The following is a 16,007-nucleotide window of genomic DNA, read 5'->3' as shown; positions in this document are numbered from 1 at the left end:
AATAATAGTTAACGAATTAAAAATTTATAAACAAAAAAATTATAATAATTATCTAAATTAAAAGTTTAAGAAAAAATAGACATTTTTTAAAGAAAAAAACGAAGAAGACAAGGAACCGACTCCACCGGAGTAGCCTGTTCGTTAGCAATTCACGTGCACTTAAACACGTGTCATGATCTCCCACGATCTAAAGCTCAATTCCATCGCCTAATCCAACGGTGAGAACTCGCCTATATATATGCATTTACGACACATTGAAACACCTCAACGAAAAACCCAAAAAGGTAAAACGAAAGAAAACTCTGCCATTTCAAAACCTTCGCAAATTGCAGCTATGGAATCCGCTCTCATCAGAACCGTTTCCGTTCCCGTCCTCTCGTCGGCCGTCGCCGCTTCTTCGTCCTTCTCCAATTACAAACCGTTGTATGGAGCTCTCTCCGGCCAGAACAGTTCCATTTCATCTCCGAAGATCTCTCTGCATTTTGAGATCAATCATCGCAGAGGAAAGAACTGGAGTGGTATTCGAAGAGCGGCATCGGAGAGCGACATATCGCGATCTCTCCACGAGGTTTCGAGTCCGTATGATCAATTCGGTGGATTCAGATCTCGATATTGGTCCGTTCCTTCCGAAATACCAGAGGATGAGTTTCTGAACCAGGATGAATTTCACCGTGGTTCATTTGCGGACACTGAATTTCTAAATTCCGGAATCGTAAGCGGCGATGGCGGTGATTTTGTAGCAGATAAATTTACGGATGGAAGTAGTGAATCTAGTAAGATCAGAGCGTACTACGAAGAGATGCTGAAATCGAACCCTAGCGACGCTCTGATATTGAGAAACTACGGAAAATTCTTACACGAGGTAATCCAAGTCTAGAATTATCAAATTGAAAGTCTGCTTTGATCTGAAATCCTGAAATCCTGAAATCCTGAAATCCTGAAATCTAATGGAATATTACACTTTAATTTCTTTGATTTGATTGATGATGTAAAGGTTGAGAAAGATAGTAAACGAGCAGAGGAATGCTACAGCAGAGCAATACTGGCAAGTCCAAGAGACGGAGAATTGCTGGCTCTATACGGTAAATTAGTATGGGATACTCAAAGAGACAAGCGAAGAGCTCAATATTACTTCGATCGTGCCGTGTGTGCCTCCCCTAACGACTGGTAATTTTCGATATCTGGATCGAGCAGTTTAGCCCTAATTTCATGAACTGGAAGACTCTGAATGTTTGAATTTGTTTGTGAAGTTTGGTGATAGGATATTACGCTCATTTCTTGTGGCTGGTAGAAGACGATGAGGAGGAAGCGATGGCGGTGGCTCCGGCGCCGGCGCCGGCTCTGGTTGCGGCGTTTTAATGGAAGAAATTGGTTTGATGGAGGTTTCGCGGATATAGGAGAGGAAGAATTGAGGGAGAAGTGGCACGTGATTTGTGGACGTGTCATTTCAGGAGGAAATAAAATGCACGTGACTTGTTGGTGTAATGTAAAGTCCCATAATAATAATAATAAAAAAAAACTCTGATTTCTATTTTAAAATATTCTATTTATTAGGAAAATTTCGACGTCAAATCCTAAATTACCACCAAATATTTTAGTTGGGGAAATTTCAACATCACAACTCCTAAGTTACGAGACATTATCAATTTAACTTTTTTTTTTATTTTTAATTAATTAATAAATTTAAAATAACCCACTTCATAGGCCTGACACTATGCTCGAGCAATTGATGTAATTCAGGCTCATATGACATACGATATGTATGAGGTCTCATCTTAAAATTATGGTCATGTGTAATGATACACTTAGTACTTCCGTACTTATCATGACATGAATTCCCTATGAGATGTGCTTTACATATTCGTGGTATTTCATACAAGGTACGTTATAGTATCTTATGTATAAGACATAAATGTAAACGAAACAAATACTTCACCATAATAACATAACATCCAATAAGGTTACGGTTACTAGATATTCATTTTTCATTCGTAACTTGTAGGTGTTCTAACAGTAAGTCCGCCTAAAGCTTTTGTTTCAACTTGGAACTCCTAAGCTCATTTTAACTTATCGTTCCTAGGTTTAACTCAACTAAAATTCATGTTCACTTATGATATTACCGAACATAGTCTATTCATGGAGCGAACATTACTTAATTATCCTAAAATCAGATATAAACAGTGTTAATATTATTAATTGTCCAAAACAATAGCTTGTACTGTAAGTGGACTGAATTTATGTGTTTAAACTGACTACGACCAAAGTAGTGGCTACTTCAACCAAAAAAAGGGCGACCCCTTTTCAAATCGAAATAAGTACCTCACCTCAAGAAGTAGTTGGAGCTGGGCGGAGAACTATGAGAGTTTGCTTTTCTTTCATTTTCTAAGAACAGTCCCTTATTTGATCCGCTGCTGGTCTTTGAACTAGTCATTAATGGTCGACTTCATTGGTATCTTTTCGGTATGCGTTCTGAACACTTTCATTTTTAGCGTCTCATCTTCTCTAGCTAAAAATGATTCGAATATCTCCTCTAGTGATTAAAACGGGACAACGAAGCTAATTGAAGCCAAACCAAATCGAGAAAGCTGGACAACTAACCTCTTAAAAAATATTTTTCAAAAGGTCCCAATTTTTTATTTTTTCAAATATAATATTAAAAAAAGTGACATATTTTTGTCATATAGTTAATCTTTAAAAAAAATTATAAACTTTAGGCTATATTTAAAAAAAATATGTAATTTAATTACGCACTTTATAATATCTTTTTATGGATTACTTTCAACTTTTTCACGAGCATAACTCAACTAGATGAAGATATTTACATTTGATCGAGAAATCGGATATTCAAAAGATATTACAAATTTCCCAGAATATAAACAAAATATTCACAAATGAATATGATCTTCCATTTTATAATTTTCTGGGGAATCAAATGAATATGATCATTCCTTTTATCATTTTTCTGGTCAATCAAATACAATTATCCAAATTTAATAACTCTGACCCTTCTCCCAATCCTCCAAACCCGACATCCACATTATGTTCGACACCAAACGAGATCCATAATCACCTTCAATGGCTTGTTCGGGTGATTACGCTATACCTGTACAAGGAACGAGGCTGCAAATTCGCTCAAGCGTTACGCCATAGGATCCTATGCTTTACTCTTGCCAACTAATGTCGGGGTCACTGACACAATTCCGATCAGAAACAATGTGGCAATCGAGTTGAAGTCGTAAAGATCACCAACCGATTGTAATTCTCCGAGCGTCAGCCCAGCCTGTCATACAATTCGAGATGTTCGAGTCACTCAATATACACTTTAGAAACATCAATATATGAGCTGAGAAGCAAACAGCCAAATCAACATTAGTTCTTCACTCACTCACTCACCTAAGAATGTCAAGTATGCTTCTAAATGCATTTCCGAACTATGTAATTAGGGACAGGTTTCCACACCCTTATAAAGAATGTTTCCTTTCCCTCTTCAACCGGTGTAGGATCTTACAATCCACCCCTCTTGGGAGCTAGCGTCCCGCTGGCACACAGGCCGATGTCTGGCTCTAATACCGTTTGTAACAAGCCAAGCCCACTGAAGTTTTTAAAACGTGTCTACTAGGGAGAGGTTTCTACACCCTAATAAGGAAGGGATCGTTCCCCTATCTAACCAATGTCGGATCACAGATCATCCCTCTCTAGAAACCCATGACAATGAGCTACGAGCAACACAAAGACAAACAATGGAAATGGAGAAGTGATTACCTTGACTGTAACGTAGGCAGCCGGGATGAGACCAACGACGGTAGCAAAGAAGAAGGTATGGTAAGGCACATCGACGATCGGAGATGCAACATTGATAAACGTATTTGGCAAGGTAGGAGTCAATCTTAGAAAAAGCATGTAGTTCAACAGCCCTTCCCTTCTCCTAGAAACCTGAGAGAGGAATCGATTCAACATCGAAAAAACCTTATAGAATCGACTACGAAAGAGATGGGGATATGAAACTTACCTGATCTTGAAAGAACTTCACCTTGTCAGGCCAAAGAGTAAAGGCGAGGGGCTTCCCGATCATCTTCGAGAGGAAATAGCAAGAGGAAGCTCCGGCTGTAGCGGTGAAGACGACGAGAGCAACGCCCTTGAAGACCCCGAAAAGGGCTCCAGCCAGCAGTGACATGAAAACAGTTCCAGGTATCATGAAGGTTTGCATAAAGATGTATACAACGCAGTATCCTACTAAGACCTGTGCAGTGTAGTCACTTGTATATTCCTCAAGGTGATCTCTAAAAGAAAGAATATTCATCAAGCCACATTTTAACCATCCACAAGCTTTTACATAGCAACATTTATGATGACGAGATAAGTAATAACCCAAACCCACCGCTAAGTAGATATTATCCGTTTTGGGTCCTTACGTATTGCCGTCAGCCTCACGGTTTTAAAACGTGTCTATTAAGGAGAGGTTTCCCCACACTTGTAAGGAATCCTTCGTTACCCTCTCCAACCAATATGGGATCTCACAATCTGTAACGGCCCAGATCCACCACTAATAGATATTGTCATCTTTGGGCTTTCCCTTTCAGGTTTCCCCTCAAGGCTTTAAAACACGTCTTTTAGGGGAAGGTTTCCACACCCTTATGAATGGTGATTTGTTCTCCTCCCCAACCAATGGTGGATTGTGATGTCTCACATTGGTTGGGGAGGAGAACAAACCACCATTTATAAGGGTGTGGAAACCTTCACGGTTGGAGAGGAGATCAAACCACCCTTTATAAATGTGTGGAAACCTTCCCCTAGCAGACGCATTTTAAAGCCTTGAGGGAAAGCCCAAAGAGGACAATATCTGCTAGCTATGGATTTGGGCCGTTACACAATCCATCTCCCTTGGGGGGCCAGCATCCTCGATGGCACATGGCCCAATGTCTGGTTCTAATGCTATTTGTAACAGCCCAAACCCGCCGCTAGCAGATATTATTAGCTTTGGTCCGTTACGTATCACCATCAGCCTCACAGTTTTAAAAAGCATCTATTAGGGAGAGGTTTCCTCATCCTTAAAAGGAATGCTTCGTTCCCCTCTCCAACCAACGTGTATCGCACACAAACCATATCCACAAACATTCAAGAAAGTGCTGCCCAAATCTCATCAGCCAAAACCATAAGAATCCCACAAAAACTGTATCAAGGAAAGTGCCAGATCTGATCATATTTCTGATACAAACACTTGAATTTGAAACTCCCTAACAAAAGTATTTAGTGCCCATTCAAAAGACAATCAAATCATTCAAGAGCAAGCCATTGAAAGGTTAGCTAATCACATCAAGAACAAGAACTCAGGCAAACCCAATTCCAGAAATCACAAGAAAAATGACCTAATCAAGCGATCAAACCATAAAAAGAATCCAGAAAACGAACGAAACGAAAAAATCCATCATCAAAATCGAAAGAAAACGCAATGAACAGAAGAACTACCTGAGGATTTGAAGATCTTGAAGGTTGCGAGGAAGCTTAAGAAAGCTATAATCGGAGGCCGGCATGGTTAGGTAAACACAAAGAAGGCCAAAAAGGAAGGCAATAACAACGGTGCTAAACACAGCCAAATCCCAAAAACTCAATTGAAATTTGCTCATATTTTCGCCCACATTCTTTTCCCCTTTCTTCTCCATTTTCCTCAAGGATTTTCCCTGATCCCCTTTTTCACTTTCCGTTGTTTTCTCGGGAAACAAACAGAAAACCCAGAGGAAAGGATGAAGAAAGAGAAAGAGAAACGAAATTGAAATCTGTTTTAACAACAATCTTCTTTCCTTTAGGGTCACTCCTTGAGAGAGGGAGAAAGAAACAGAATATTCGCAGAAAATTCAATACGCAATACAGAGATTGGCATGTCTTGGAAGCCTTAAATAAGGCCTTTCAATTGAACAAAGGCCTTTGAAATTTGATGGTTGTTTTTCATTGTGGATGTGGTCAGTTCTTCGCAATTTCCTCCTTCGTCCTATCATTTTCAGTGGCTCCACTCCACAAATTGTATTCCAAACTCGTTTTTCATTTCAATTTTTAAAAAAATTCATATAAACAACAAAGTCTTTACAATTTTTTGTACTCAACTATTTGATATTAATTATTCATTTGGATATTAATTATTCATTTGGTTGGCTTGGTATGATAGATGATTGATGTTGATATACCTATCTTATAGTGTTGGATATTCCATTGGATGATGCTTAAATTAATGTGTCGAGTCGTGTGTCTTGATATTTGTTGTCCCTAAATGGAACGGAACGGAGAATTTTCGTTTAAATAGGGATGGAGAAGAGAGTGGTGAGACATTTTATCCTCGTTAAATGAACGGGGTTGAAGATAGAGACTGTATTCCTATAGAGCTGGGAATTACCGTTTAAACAAGGATAAGAAAGGGAGTGACGAGAGATTTCTCCTCGTTAGAAGAACATAGTCGAAAATGGAGACTGTATTCCCACTGTATTCCCACTGAGCCGAGAAATCCCGTTTAAACAGGGATGAGGAATAAGACCGTGGTGAGAGATTTATCCTCGTTAGATGAACAGGGTCAAAGACGGAAATTATATCCCCACAGGGGCGAGATTGCCATTTAAATACATATGGGAAACAGAATGGTGAGAAATTTCTCCTCGTTAGATGAACAAGGTCGAAGACAGAGACTGAATTCCCTTTCTCCATCCTCGCTTTTTTACATATGTGTATGTATATTTCTATTATAAATTTAATAAAGCGGGTTTTATTTATTATTTATTTATTATTTATTTATTTATCGTACAATTACATTTCCATCAAATTGATTATTTAGAAATTATATTTTTGTTTACATTTTTTAAAATAAAAATTATATTATAAAATTAAAAAAAATTCATAAAAAATTCGATCTCTCCACATTCCATATAAAGAATCACCGCTCCAATCCTCGAAATAACCCGAGAAGACTTCCCGTCCCTACCTTCCCTGTAGACATCTCTAATATTGGAACATTAGTTGTCTGTTTGTCGTCACGTAGTAATAGACTTATCTTACCTTATTTAACTGAGTTAAAATTTACGAGTTAATAATCAGCTTATAAAACTTACCTAAACTACATTTTTTTTCAACAAATTAATTTATTAGCTCCTTAATTGAGGATCGATCCCTTTTATTTTAATTTTTTTTTATATTTTTAATTTTTTTTTCTTAATAAATGTTAATAGATTCTTAAACTTTAGATTTATATTTAACCTATTTAACATCATTTAAAATTTACCGACTCAATGACATAAAATTAATTCAATTTTTACGCTTAATAATTTAGTTAAAATTTTTAAAGATAAAATAAAAATTTAACAGATTTATTTGATTTTGTAAAGTTCAAGAATTAATTAATATAAATTTGAAATTAGGTGGAAAATAATTCTATTTATTTATTAACTTCAATAATACAATCTTTTTGTATCAATAAATCTTGGTCATTTTTATATATTATTTCTAAATATCCGGAATAAATGTTATTATTTTTAAATAAATTATTAATAAACATATATATATATATATATATATATATATATATATATATATATAAACAAAAACAAAAAAAACGACAGAGCCACGTAAGCCACGATAAGCACGTGATCTGGTGGGTTACGGCGCGCACCTTGTGAAATACCTAAATTACCCTTCCTCATATCATTCCCTTTCCTCCAATGTCGGTCGATCCCATGTGCCAATTATTCTCGTGGATTTTTTTAATATTACAAAAAATTGAAATGACTTTTTTGCCCTTTGTCTCTTTCTCCTCTTCGTTGTTTTCCTCCGCCAATATGATGGGCTAAAACTGTCTTTTCATGCTTCTCTTTTTTTGTTTAATATTTTTTTTTATTAAATTAAAATTTTAGTTTATTTCTATCCTTAAATAAATTTTAAATACGTTTCGTTTTTGATTTTTTATTATTTTAATTGATGATGTAATATATTAATTGAATAATTAAATTGATTGAGCTTTAATTAATATAAAAACCACAATGGACAACTAAATGAAATTGGATAACATTATTTTTAAAATATTTTATTTTCTAATTTATTTTTAAACTATATATGTCGAGGTCGGATATTTAATTTTTTAAAAATAACGAAAAAATCTCATCCTATTTTTTTTGTTCTATAATGTTAAAAATAATAATTCAAATCGTTAACTGAATAGAGGAACTCCCGAACATTTGACAATCTCAAACGTGTCGATATCAGTAGTGACTCGTTATTTCGATAAATCGTTCTTCAGATTAAGTAAATACTTCATCTCACTTATTAAGATTCTATTTGGAAGACACAATTTTTTCGTAAGAATTCGTCGTGATATAGTTGATCCAGACATAACATCACGAAAAATTAATACAATTTTTTTTTTGCTACTACTTATACTTAGTATCGGCAATAGACCTGAAAAAGTTTAAAAATCGAAATTTTTTAAAAATGAAAACAATGCATTTATTAGAGATATTCACATGACCCGTTAACTCGACCAACCTAATTACCCAACACAAACCATGAAGATTGGGTTGGGTTAATTTTTTTCCGGTTGGGTCGGGTTGAATTTTTGGTTAGGTCAACACACTAACCTGAAAATATGTTACAACCTAACCTAATCATACCCTTCTTTTAAGATTATAATAGATATATATTAACTTCCATAAATAAAAAATGATAATAATAATAATAAATAAATAAATAAATTTATTTATTTATTTTTCTTTTGAAATATATATTTTTGCTCCAATTAATTACTTAAAAAATAATAGTAATAATAATGGACATGCAATTAAAAAAAATTCATTAATATTATTAGTTAGTAGGCATTTTTAATGTGGGCATGCATTGAAAATTCTATGAGATTTGGTCACCTTTTCCAATTATTTTGGAACTATGGACTACTAATAAATTTGATTTTTATTCCAATTTTTCTCCCCAAAAAAATAAATTATTCCAATTCAGCCACCATTAAAGATTGGGCATTTAATGTATTTAATATTATCAAATTATAATAACAAAAATAGCAATAATAATAATTTAATAATCGAGATTTTCATAAATTCAAGGAACGAAAAAGAAATAAAAAAAAAAATCTTAAAATAAAACGAAGCGTAAATCCTGAGAACTAATGATTTGGGCTTGGGCCGTTCACGGTCCGTAACTCAAATGGCCCATTGGGCCTGTTTAAGTGAGTATTTTACAGTCTGCTCGTTTTAAGCCCAGCCCAAACGCAAGAGGTGTTTATATGTTCTGATAATCCGACGATCTAAACTAGACAGCTCAATCCATAAATGTTGATTTGAGGGTTGAGTTAGATTTTTCTCGGTTCAGACTAGGATGAATGTTTAGAAAGCTGAAAATTTAGATCGGTTCGCGGGTTGACATGTTTGTTTTGTTGGGTCAGCTCGACCTGTTGGATGAAAGTCCCACATCGGCTAATATAGGGAATGATCATGGGTTTATAAAGAATACTATCTCCATTGGTATTGAGACTTTTTGGGGAAGCCCAAAGCAGAGCCACGAGAGTTTATGCTCAAAGTGGACAATATCATACCATCATATAGAGTAAATATTTAATCGTGGGTTGAGTTGAGAGAATTTTTTGGACCAACCTAACCTAAAAGTTCGAGTTGGTTAGATTGGTAACTCATTTCAACCCCCTGTTATTCAGGTTGTCGGGTTGTCTGGTTCAATGTATACCCTTAATTATCCCAAATCGTGGGTTGAGTTAAGAGAATTTTTTGGACCAACCTAATCTAAAAGTTCGAGTTGGTTAGATTTGTAACCCATTCCAACTCTCTGTTATTCTCGGGTTGTCTGGTTCAATGTATACTCCTAATTATCACAATATTTTTCGACAACATTTTTATTATATTAAGACAATGACATTTCCATTAACGTCAAGATTCGACATTTAAAACGTTGCTTACCAAAAGATTCTAATAAAAGAAATTACTTTTTTTTAACACCATTTACTTTTATTTGGTGATTTACTTTGATTTAAAATTGACTACCATTATCTCATTGTTTGCTTTGAAATAATTGTCTATCATGAAAAGAGACAACCTCTTAGCTAAAGTCTCTTTCAATTTAAATATTCGTCAATAGCTTGTTTTAACTTGATTTTATATGAATAAAATAATTAATATTGATGTTTAAATGACTCGAGAGTTCAACCAACTCGGATTATTCAACCCAAATCATAGAATTTGGATTGAGTTAGATGGGTCGGGTTGGGTTGGATTGAATTTTTTAAAAATCGAAAATTCAGGTGGATTCGTGGGTTGACTTCTTTTAGTTAGGTCAACCCGACCAACCTGAAAATAGGGTTACAATCAAACCCTACCAGACTTTTAAGATTATTATGAAGATTAAAAATATCTTGTAACCGATGTTATGTAACATGTATTGTGGATAATTATTATTTTTAAATAATAAAAAAAAAATAAACGGGCGACCCAACCCAACCCGAAAGTGAAAAGTTGGATTTGGTTAGAGTGTGAATTCTATTCAGGTTGCTCGAGTTACTGACCCATTTCAAGTTTGTCCAAGAGATATTCCCAACCAGTGTACATCCCTATCTCAAATTTAAACATAAAATAACGTTTTTTTTAGCTTTTAACAAGTATACGTTACATGTTCAAACTTCTAATCTATTGTTCGCCGTCCCGACATATTCACATTTTAATACATTAATTAATTAAGAACAACAATCTTTATCCATTAGATTATTAAAAATTTCCACTAACTATATTTTTTATATATAAACTCCAATGATTATATATATATATATATATATATATATATATAAAAAAGGAGCTATCATATATTATAATATATGCCACTTTTGATGAATGATTATCCTCCCAACTTGTGGCTATGAATGGCCCACGTAAGTTCATATCACAAATTAGGTCAACCCATCTTAATTTTCTCTCTCTCTCTCTTCTCTCTCTCATCATAAATGTTTGACCAATGGATAAGAAATCTTGATTTAGTCAATCTTTCTAAAATGGAAAGTAAATAGTTATCTTAGTAGTTAAGTATGCATCCTCGTGTTGAGTAGGGTTATTGGAACGTCTCGTGTTTAGGATTCAGAATTTGAATTCGATACTTGATGGTCTCGGCATCCTCCTACATCCTCCTGCGACATGGTCACGTTACTTACTTCTCACTTCTAAGAATTCGATACTTGATGGTCTCGACATCCTTCTACATTCTCCTGCGACATGGTCACATTACTTACTTCTCACTTCTAAGAGTGTAAACTATTGATGGTCTCGACATCCTCCTACATCCTTTTGCGACATGGTCACGTTACTTACTTCTCGTTTCTAAGAGTGTAAACTATCCCCACAGGCTAACACGATTCCTTTCAACATGATTTGTTCGCACTCATATGCTTCTTAAGAAAATTTTCAAGAAGTCACTCGACATAGGATTGCTCCAAGCAAAATACACCTAACTTTGGAGTTCCTATGATTGAGCTACTGAAAAAGAAGGTGAAAGGATCTGTGTTGGTTTGTGGGGATAATCTTTACTCTTAGAAGCAAGAAATAAGTAACGTGACCATGTCACATGAGATGAAGGGAAATGTCGAGGCCAAGCTATGTCAACCACATTATAGTAACCTCTTTAGTAATTTCTTGAGAATAAAACTGTGAGGTTGACAGCGATACGTAATAGGCCAAAACAGACAATATCTGCAAGTGTGGGCTTGGGTTGACACTGAGCGGTGTACCAACGAAGACGTTGGCTCCCAACAGGGGTGGATTATAAGACCTCATCCGTGTTGGTTTGTGAGGATAATCTTCACTCTTAAAAGTGAGAGATAGGTAATGTGATCATGTCACATGAGATGAAGGGAAATGTCGAGGTCAAGCTTTGTTAGCCACATTAGAGTAACCTCTTCAGTAATTTCTTGAGAATAAAACCGTGAGGTTGACAGCGATACGTAACGAGCCAAAGCGGACAATATCTGCAAGTGTGGGCTTGTGTTGACACTGAGCGGTGTATCAACAAAGACGTTGGCTCCCAACAGGGGTGGATTGTAAGACCTCACATAGATAGGAAATGGGAACAAAACATTTCTTATAAACGTGCAGAAACCTCTCCAGGCTGACGACGATACGTAACGAACAAAAACAGACAATATCTACTAGTAGTGAGCTTGAATTATTAGACTGTGGATACGTCAATATTAAAACCCGAAAAAGATTTCTAGAAAGAAGTTGCTTCTAAGGCTACACGTAATCGAATTATTGTATTGGATATTCCGATGAGCTCTATAAAAGGATAAGTTCTATCCAAAAGCCAACACAATCCAAATTTCATTCTCTTTCTAATTCCTTTTCAATTAATTAATTTATTAAATAATGAAAAGACACAAAAGTCAACCACAAAAATCTAAATATAGATGTCCACGTGCAACACTACGTTGAAAACATAAAAACATTGGTACTATGTTTTTACTATGAGTATATTCAACCGACATTAACAAACACATATTTACTAAATTAAAAGGTCAAACCTTTGACTTTTACACTCTACATACTGTTAAAAAAAACCCCGTAGATCTGGTAAAGATATATTTGGAAAATATTTCATAAAGATTTGATGAAGATAAATTGAAACCATATATATTATTAAAAATTAACAGCGCGGATCCACGGGATATTATCCTATTTGGGCTTTCCCTTTCGGGCTTCCCCTCAAGGCTTTAAAAGCCGCTAGGGGAAGGTTTCCACACCGTTATAAATGGTGGTTTGTTCTCCTTCCCAACCAATGTGGGACATCACAATCCACCCTCCTTCGGGGCCTAACATCCTCGATGACACTTTTTCCTTCCTCCAATTGATATGGGAGCGCCCACAAATCCACCCCCCTTTGGGGCAAGCGTCCTTACTGGCACACCGCCTCGTGTCTAGCCCCTTCGGGGAACAGCGAGAAGGCTGACACATCGTCCGGTGTCTGGCTCTGATACCATTTGTAACAGCCCAGATCCACCGCTAGCAGATATTGTCCTCTTTGGGCTTTCCCTTTCGGACTTCCCCTCCCATATACTATTGTTAATGAAATTTTTGAAGCTGTAAGGGTATTTTTGAAACCCACCGACTTTAATCATATTTATATTCCTAAGATTATTCGGATATTATTTCTAAGTTTTTTTTTTTTAAACTTATAATTTATTATGTATTTACAAATTGAATATTCTAGATAAGATCATATTGATATTGTATTCAAAAGTTACGCAAATGTTTTTATTTTAAATTAATTTGTGACAATATTCGGATAAAGTAGATATAGAAAGGAGAACATTTCATCTAGATATAAAGAATGTTAAAAGTCCAATATTCTTCCTTTTTTTTTTATTTCTGTACCAACAAAAGTGGGTTAAAATGACATTTTATTTATTACATAAATTATAAAACTCTAAATTTTATATATTTTCAAAACATATAAACCCGACTCATTTTAGCATGTTTTGTCATTTTTTATTTTTTATAAGCGTTTTTTAGCCGGTGTCACATGTACTAGAAATCTAAATTCAGCACCTGGTCGACACGTTATGACACTGGCTTTACCACCTTGCTAGGTCACGTTAGACTGAAAAATTATCCCTATAGACCAAACCAACCCGAGTCTTTTCATTATATTTTTTATGAAAATTCTTAGGAGTTCACCCAGCAAAACACGTTTAACTTTAGGATTGTTCTCAGTTAGAGGTGGTCTCGGTTCGCCTAATGACTGACCTTTTCCTGTATCCCTTACAACATGGTCACGATAGTTATAAGATTGAAAATTCTCGGGAGTTCTTTCAGTATGTTTTGTCCCCACTAACCTGCTTTCTAAGAAAATCCTCACGAAGACACCGAAAGAAGAAGAAATTAACACGATCGTTAGATAGTTCAAATTGATTAGGTTCTCGAGTCATATGATCTAAAATAATGTCGGGTGGTTTGTGCAATTAAATTAAATAAAAATGTATATTATAATATTTTGTTGAATTGAAATTCAAATAGTAATAAAATCCAAATCCGTTTCCTCGTTTGAACACTGGTTGACCTTGGTGATCGCCGTGGTGTGATCCCGTGACGGGAATCCGCATATTGCAACAGAATATGCCACGTGTACACTGTGTCTTTTCACCCTACCAATTATGGCGGGTTATTTTATCAAAGCCCCTGCCCTCCCTTTTTATCCACGCTATATATATATACCCCTCCGCTTCTCCTCTTCATTCCCGAATTCCTGTCTGTTTCTTCTCTCTTTTAAAAGTGAAAATTATTTTCACTGACCAACATGGATATTTTCAACNAAATGAAACGAAAGATGTGATTATAATTCTGGATGGAATATTGATGAAGTTCTCTATTGATTTTACCTTTCTGTAACTGTTCTTATGAGTGTTTTCCCATTTGTATTTCTTGTTATTGGTGTCAATGGCGGAAGTCGGACGGAGATTCTGTGTCGGGTATGCGCTTATGCCGAAGAAGCGGAGGAGTTTCATACGAGATTCGTTGGTGAGGCTTGCAGAGTCGCGAGGTATCGATCTTGTTCGGATCGATACGGACCGGCCGCTTGTTGATCAAGGAGCCTTTGATTGCGTTCTCCACAAGCTGTATGGTGCGGATTGGAGGAGGCAACTGGAGAATTTCAAGGTTGTGAATCCTAATGCGGTGATTTTGGATTCCCTGGATGCGATTGAGAGGCTTCACAACAGGATTTCCATGCTTCAGGTGGTATCGGAGCTGAAGATTGAAAATCACGATGAGTCGTTCGGGATTCCGGAGCAGATCGCGATTTACGATAAGGAGAAACTATCTGATCGGCGAGCTTGGGAGGCCTTGAAGTTTCCAGTCATTGCGAAGCCATTGGTGGCCGATGGCAGTGCCAAATCGCATAAAATGGCGCTCGTGTTTAATCATGATGCCTTGAACAAGGTTAAACCTCCCATTGTCTTGCAGGAGTTTGTTAACCACGGCGGCGTTATATTCAAGGTTTATGTGGCTGGACAGCACGTGAAATGCGTCAAGAGAAAGTCGCTTCCTGACGTTTCTGAGGAGAAATCGGATAGCGTCGAGGGTTTGCTATCGTTCTCTCAGGTATCGAACTTGACGAACCATGAGAGGGTTGATGAAAAGTACTATCAGATGATGCAGTTGGACGACACCGAGATGCCGCCGTTGAGTTTCGTCACCGATATCGCCAAAGGATTGAGGCATGCGATGAAGCTCAACCTCTTCAACTTCGATGTGATGCGGGATTCGAATAACCGGAACCGTTATCTCATAGTTGATATCAATTACTTTCCTGGTTTTGCGAAAATGCCAGGTTATGAGAAGATTTTAACAGATTTCTTCTCTGACATTATGCGAATGAAAGACAGAGAGCTCGTAAAAGCTTGGTTCGAGAATGATGCCTCGGAGCCGCCTGCCTTCGATAAAAGGCAAGTGAACAATTGTGAAAATGATTCTAGAAATGTTGTGATGCTTACTTGCATCAGTAATGGGGATGGAGGAGGTTAAACAATACTTGCAACCATCATTTCTGTTTCTTTTTCATTGACTTAGATTCTAATCCAAATTGAATTTGCTAAAAGCAGGATGTTCTGCTTCTATTCAACATCTGAAATGAGTTATAGTTTCTAGTTCATAATATGGTGAAGAACAGGAAGGTCCCCCTGTTCGCTTTACCTCAAATTTGCCCTCCCCCAACAAAAAAAAATAGCATGTCATGATTGTTGATGCTATCTACATTCGATCAGTCGCTTCTCTGAGATAGATATTTCTGAATTACTCTATTAAAGCTCAATAAAGTTAGATTTGAAGTTCTTTCCTTCCTTGAATAATTTAAGTTCTAGACTTCTAGTGAGTTGACCGTCAGATTTTTATTGCATGACATGTGCTATTTTTGGATTATATGTATGTATGTATGTAATTTTCTCGAACTTTTTTCGAGTTCATTTGGCATATCATCAAATGCAA

General features: G+C 36.0%; 3 protein-coding genes across 3 annotated transcripts; 2 read left to right on the top strand and 1 right to left on the bottom strand.

Annotated features, from left to right (window-relative positions):
• The first annotated feature begins 253 nt into the window (after positions 1–253).
• Positions 254–1,539, top strand: LOC111811867. The gene is made up of 3 exons (XM_023698904.1): positions 254–862; positions 995–1,167; positions 1,251–1,539. The coding sequence occupies exons 1-3, from the start codon at positions 335–337 to the stop codon at positions 1,357–1,359; spliced, it is 810 nt and encodes a 269-aa protein (XP_023554672.1). The 5' UTR covers positions 254–334; the 3' UTR covers positions 1,360–1,539.
• A 1,334-nt stretch (positions 1,540–2,873) lies between these two features.
• On the bottom strand, positions 2,874–5,913 carry LOC111811119 (uncharacterized membrane protein At4g09580). The gene is made up of 4 exons (XM_023697858.1): positions 5,467–5,913; positions 4,010–4,280; positions 3,763–3,933; positions 2,874–3,280 (listed from the first exon to the last, which is right to left on the bottom strand). Exons 1-4 carry the CDS (start codon positions 5,658–5,660, stop codon positions 3,155–3,157), a joined length of 762 nt encoding a protein of 253 aa, XP_023553626.1. The 5' UTR covers positions 5,661–5,913; the 3' UTR covers positions 2,874–3,154.
• An 8,423-nt stretch (positions 5,914–14,336) lies between these two features.
• On the top strand, positions 14,337–15,859 carry LOC111811338 (inositol-tetrakisphosphate 1-kinase 1-like). Its single transcript, XM_023698128.1, has one exon. The coding sequence runs from the start codon at positions 14,463–14,465 to the stop codon at positions 15,546–15,548; it is 1,086 nt and encodes a 361-aa protein (XP_023553896.1). The 5' UTR covers positions 14,337–14,462; the 3' UTR covers positions 15,549–15,859.
• The last annotated feature ends 148 nt before the right edge of the window (positions 15,860–16,007 follow it).

This window comes from Cucurbita pepo, chromosome LG15 (genome assembly GCF_002806865.2).
Source record: "Cucurbita pepo subsp. pepo cultivar mu-cu-16 chromosome LG15, ASM280686v2, whole genome shotgun sequence".
Lineage (NCBI taxonomy): Eukaryota > Viridiplantae > Streptophyta > Magnoliopsida > Cucurbitales > Cucurbitaceae > Cucurbita > Cucurbita pepo.
This window is presented reverse-complemented; position numbering and strand designations above follow the sequence as displayed.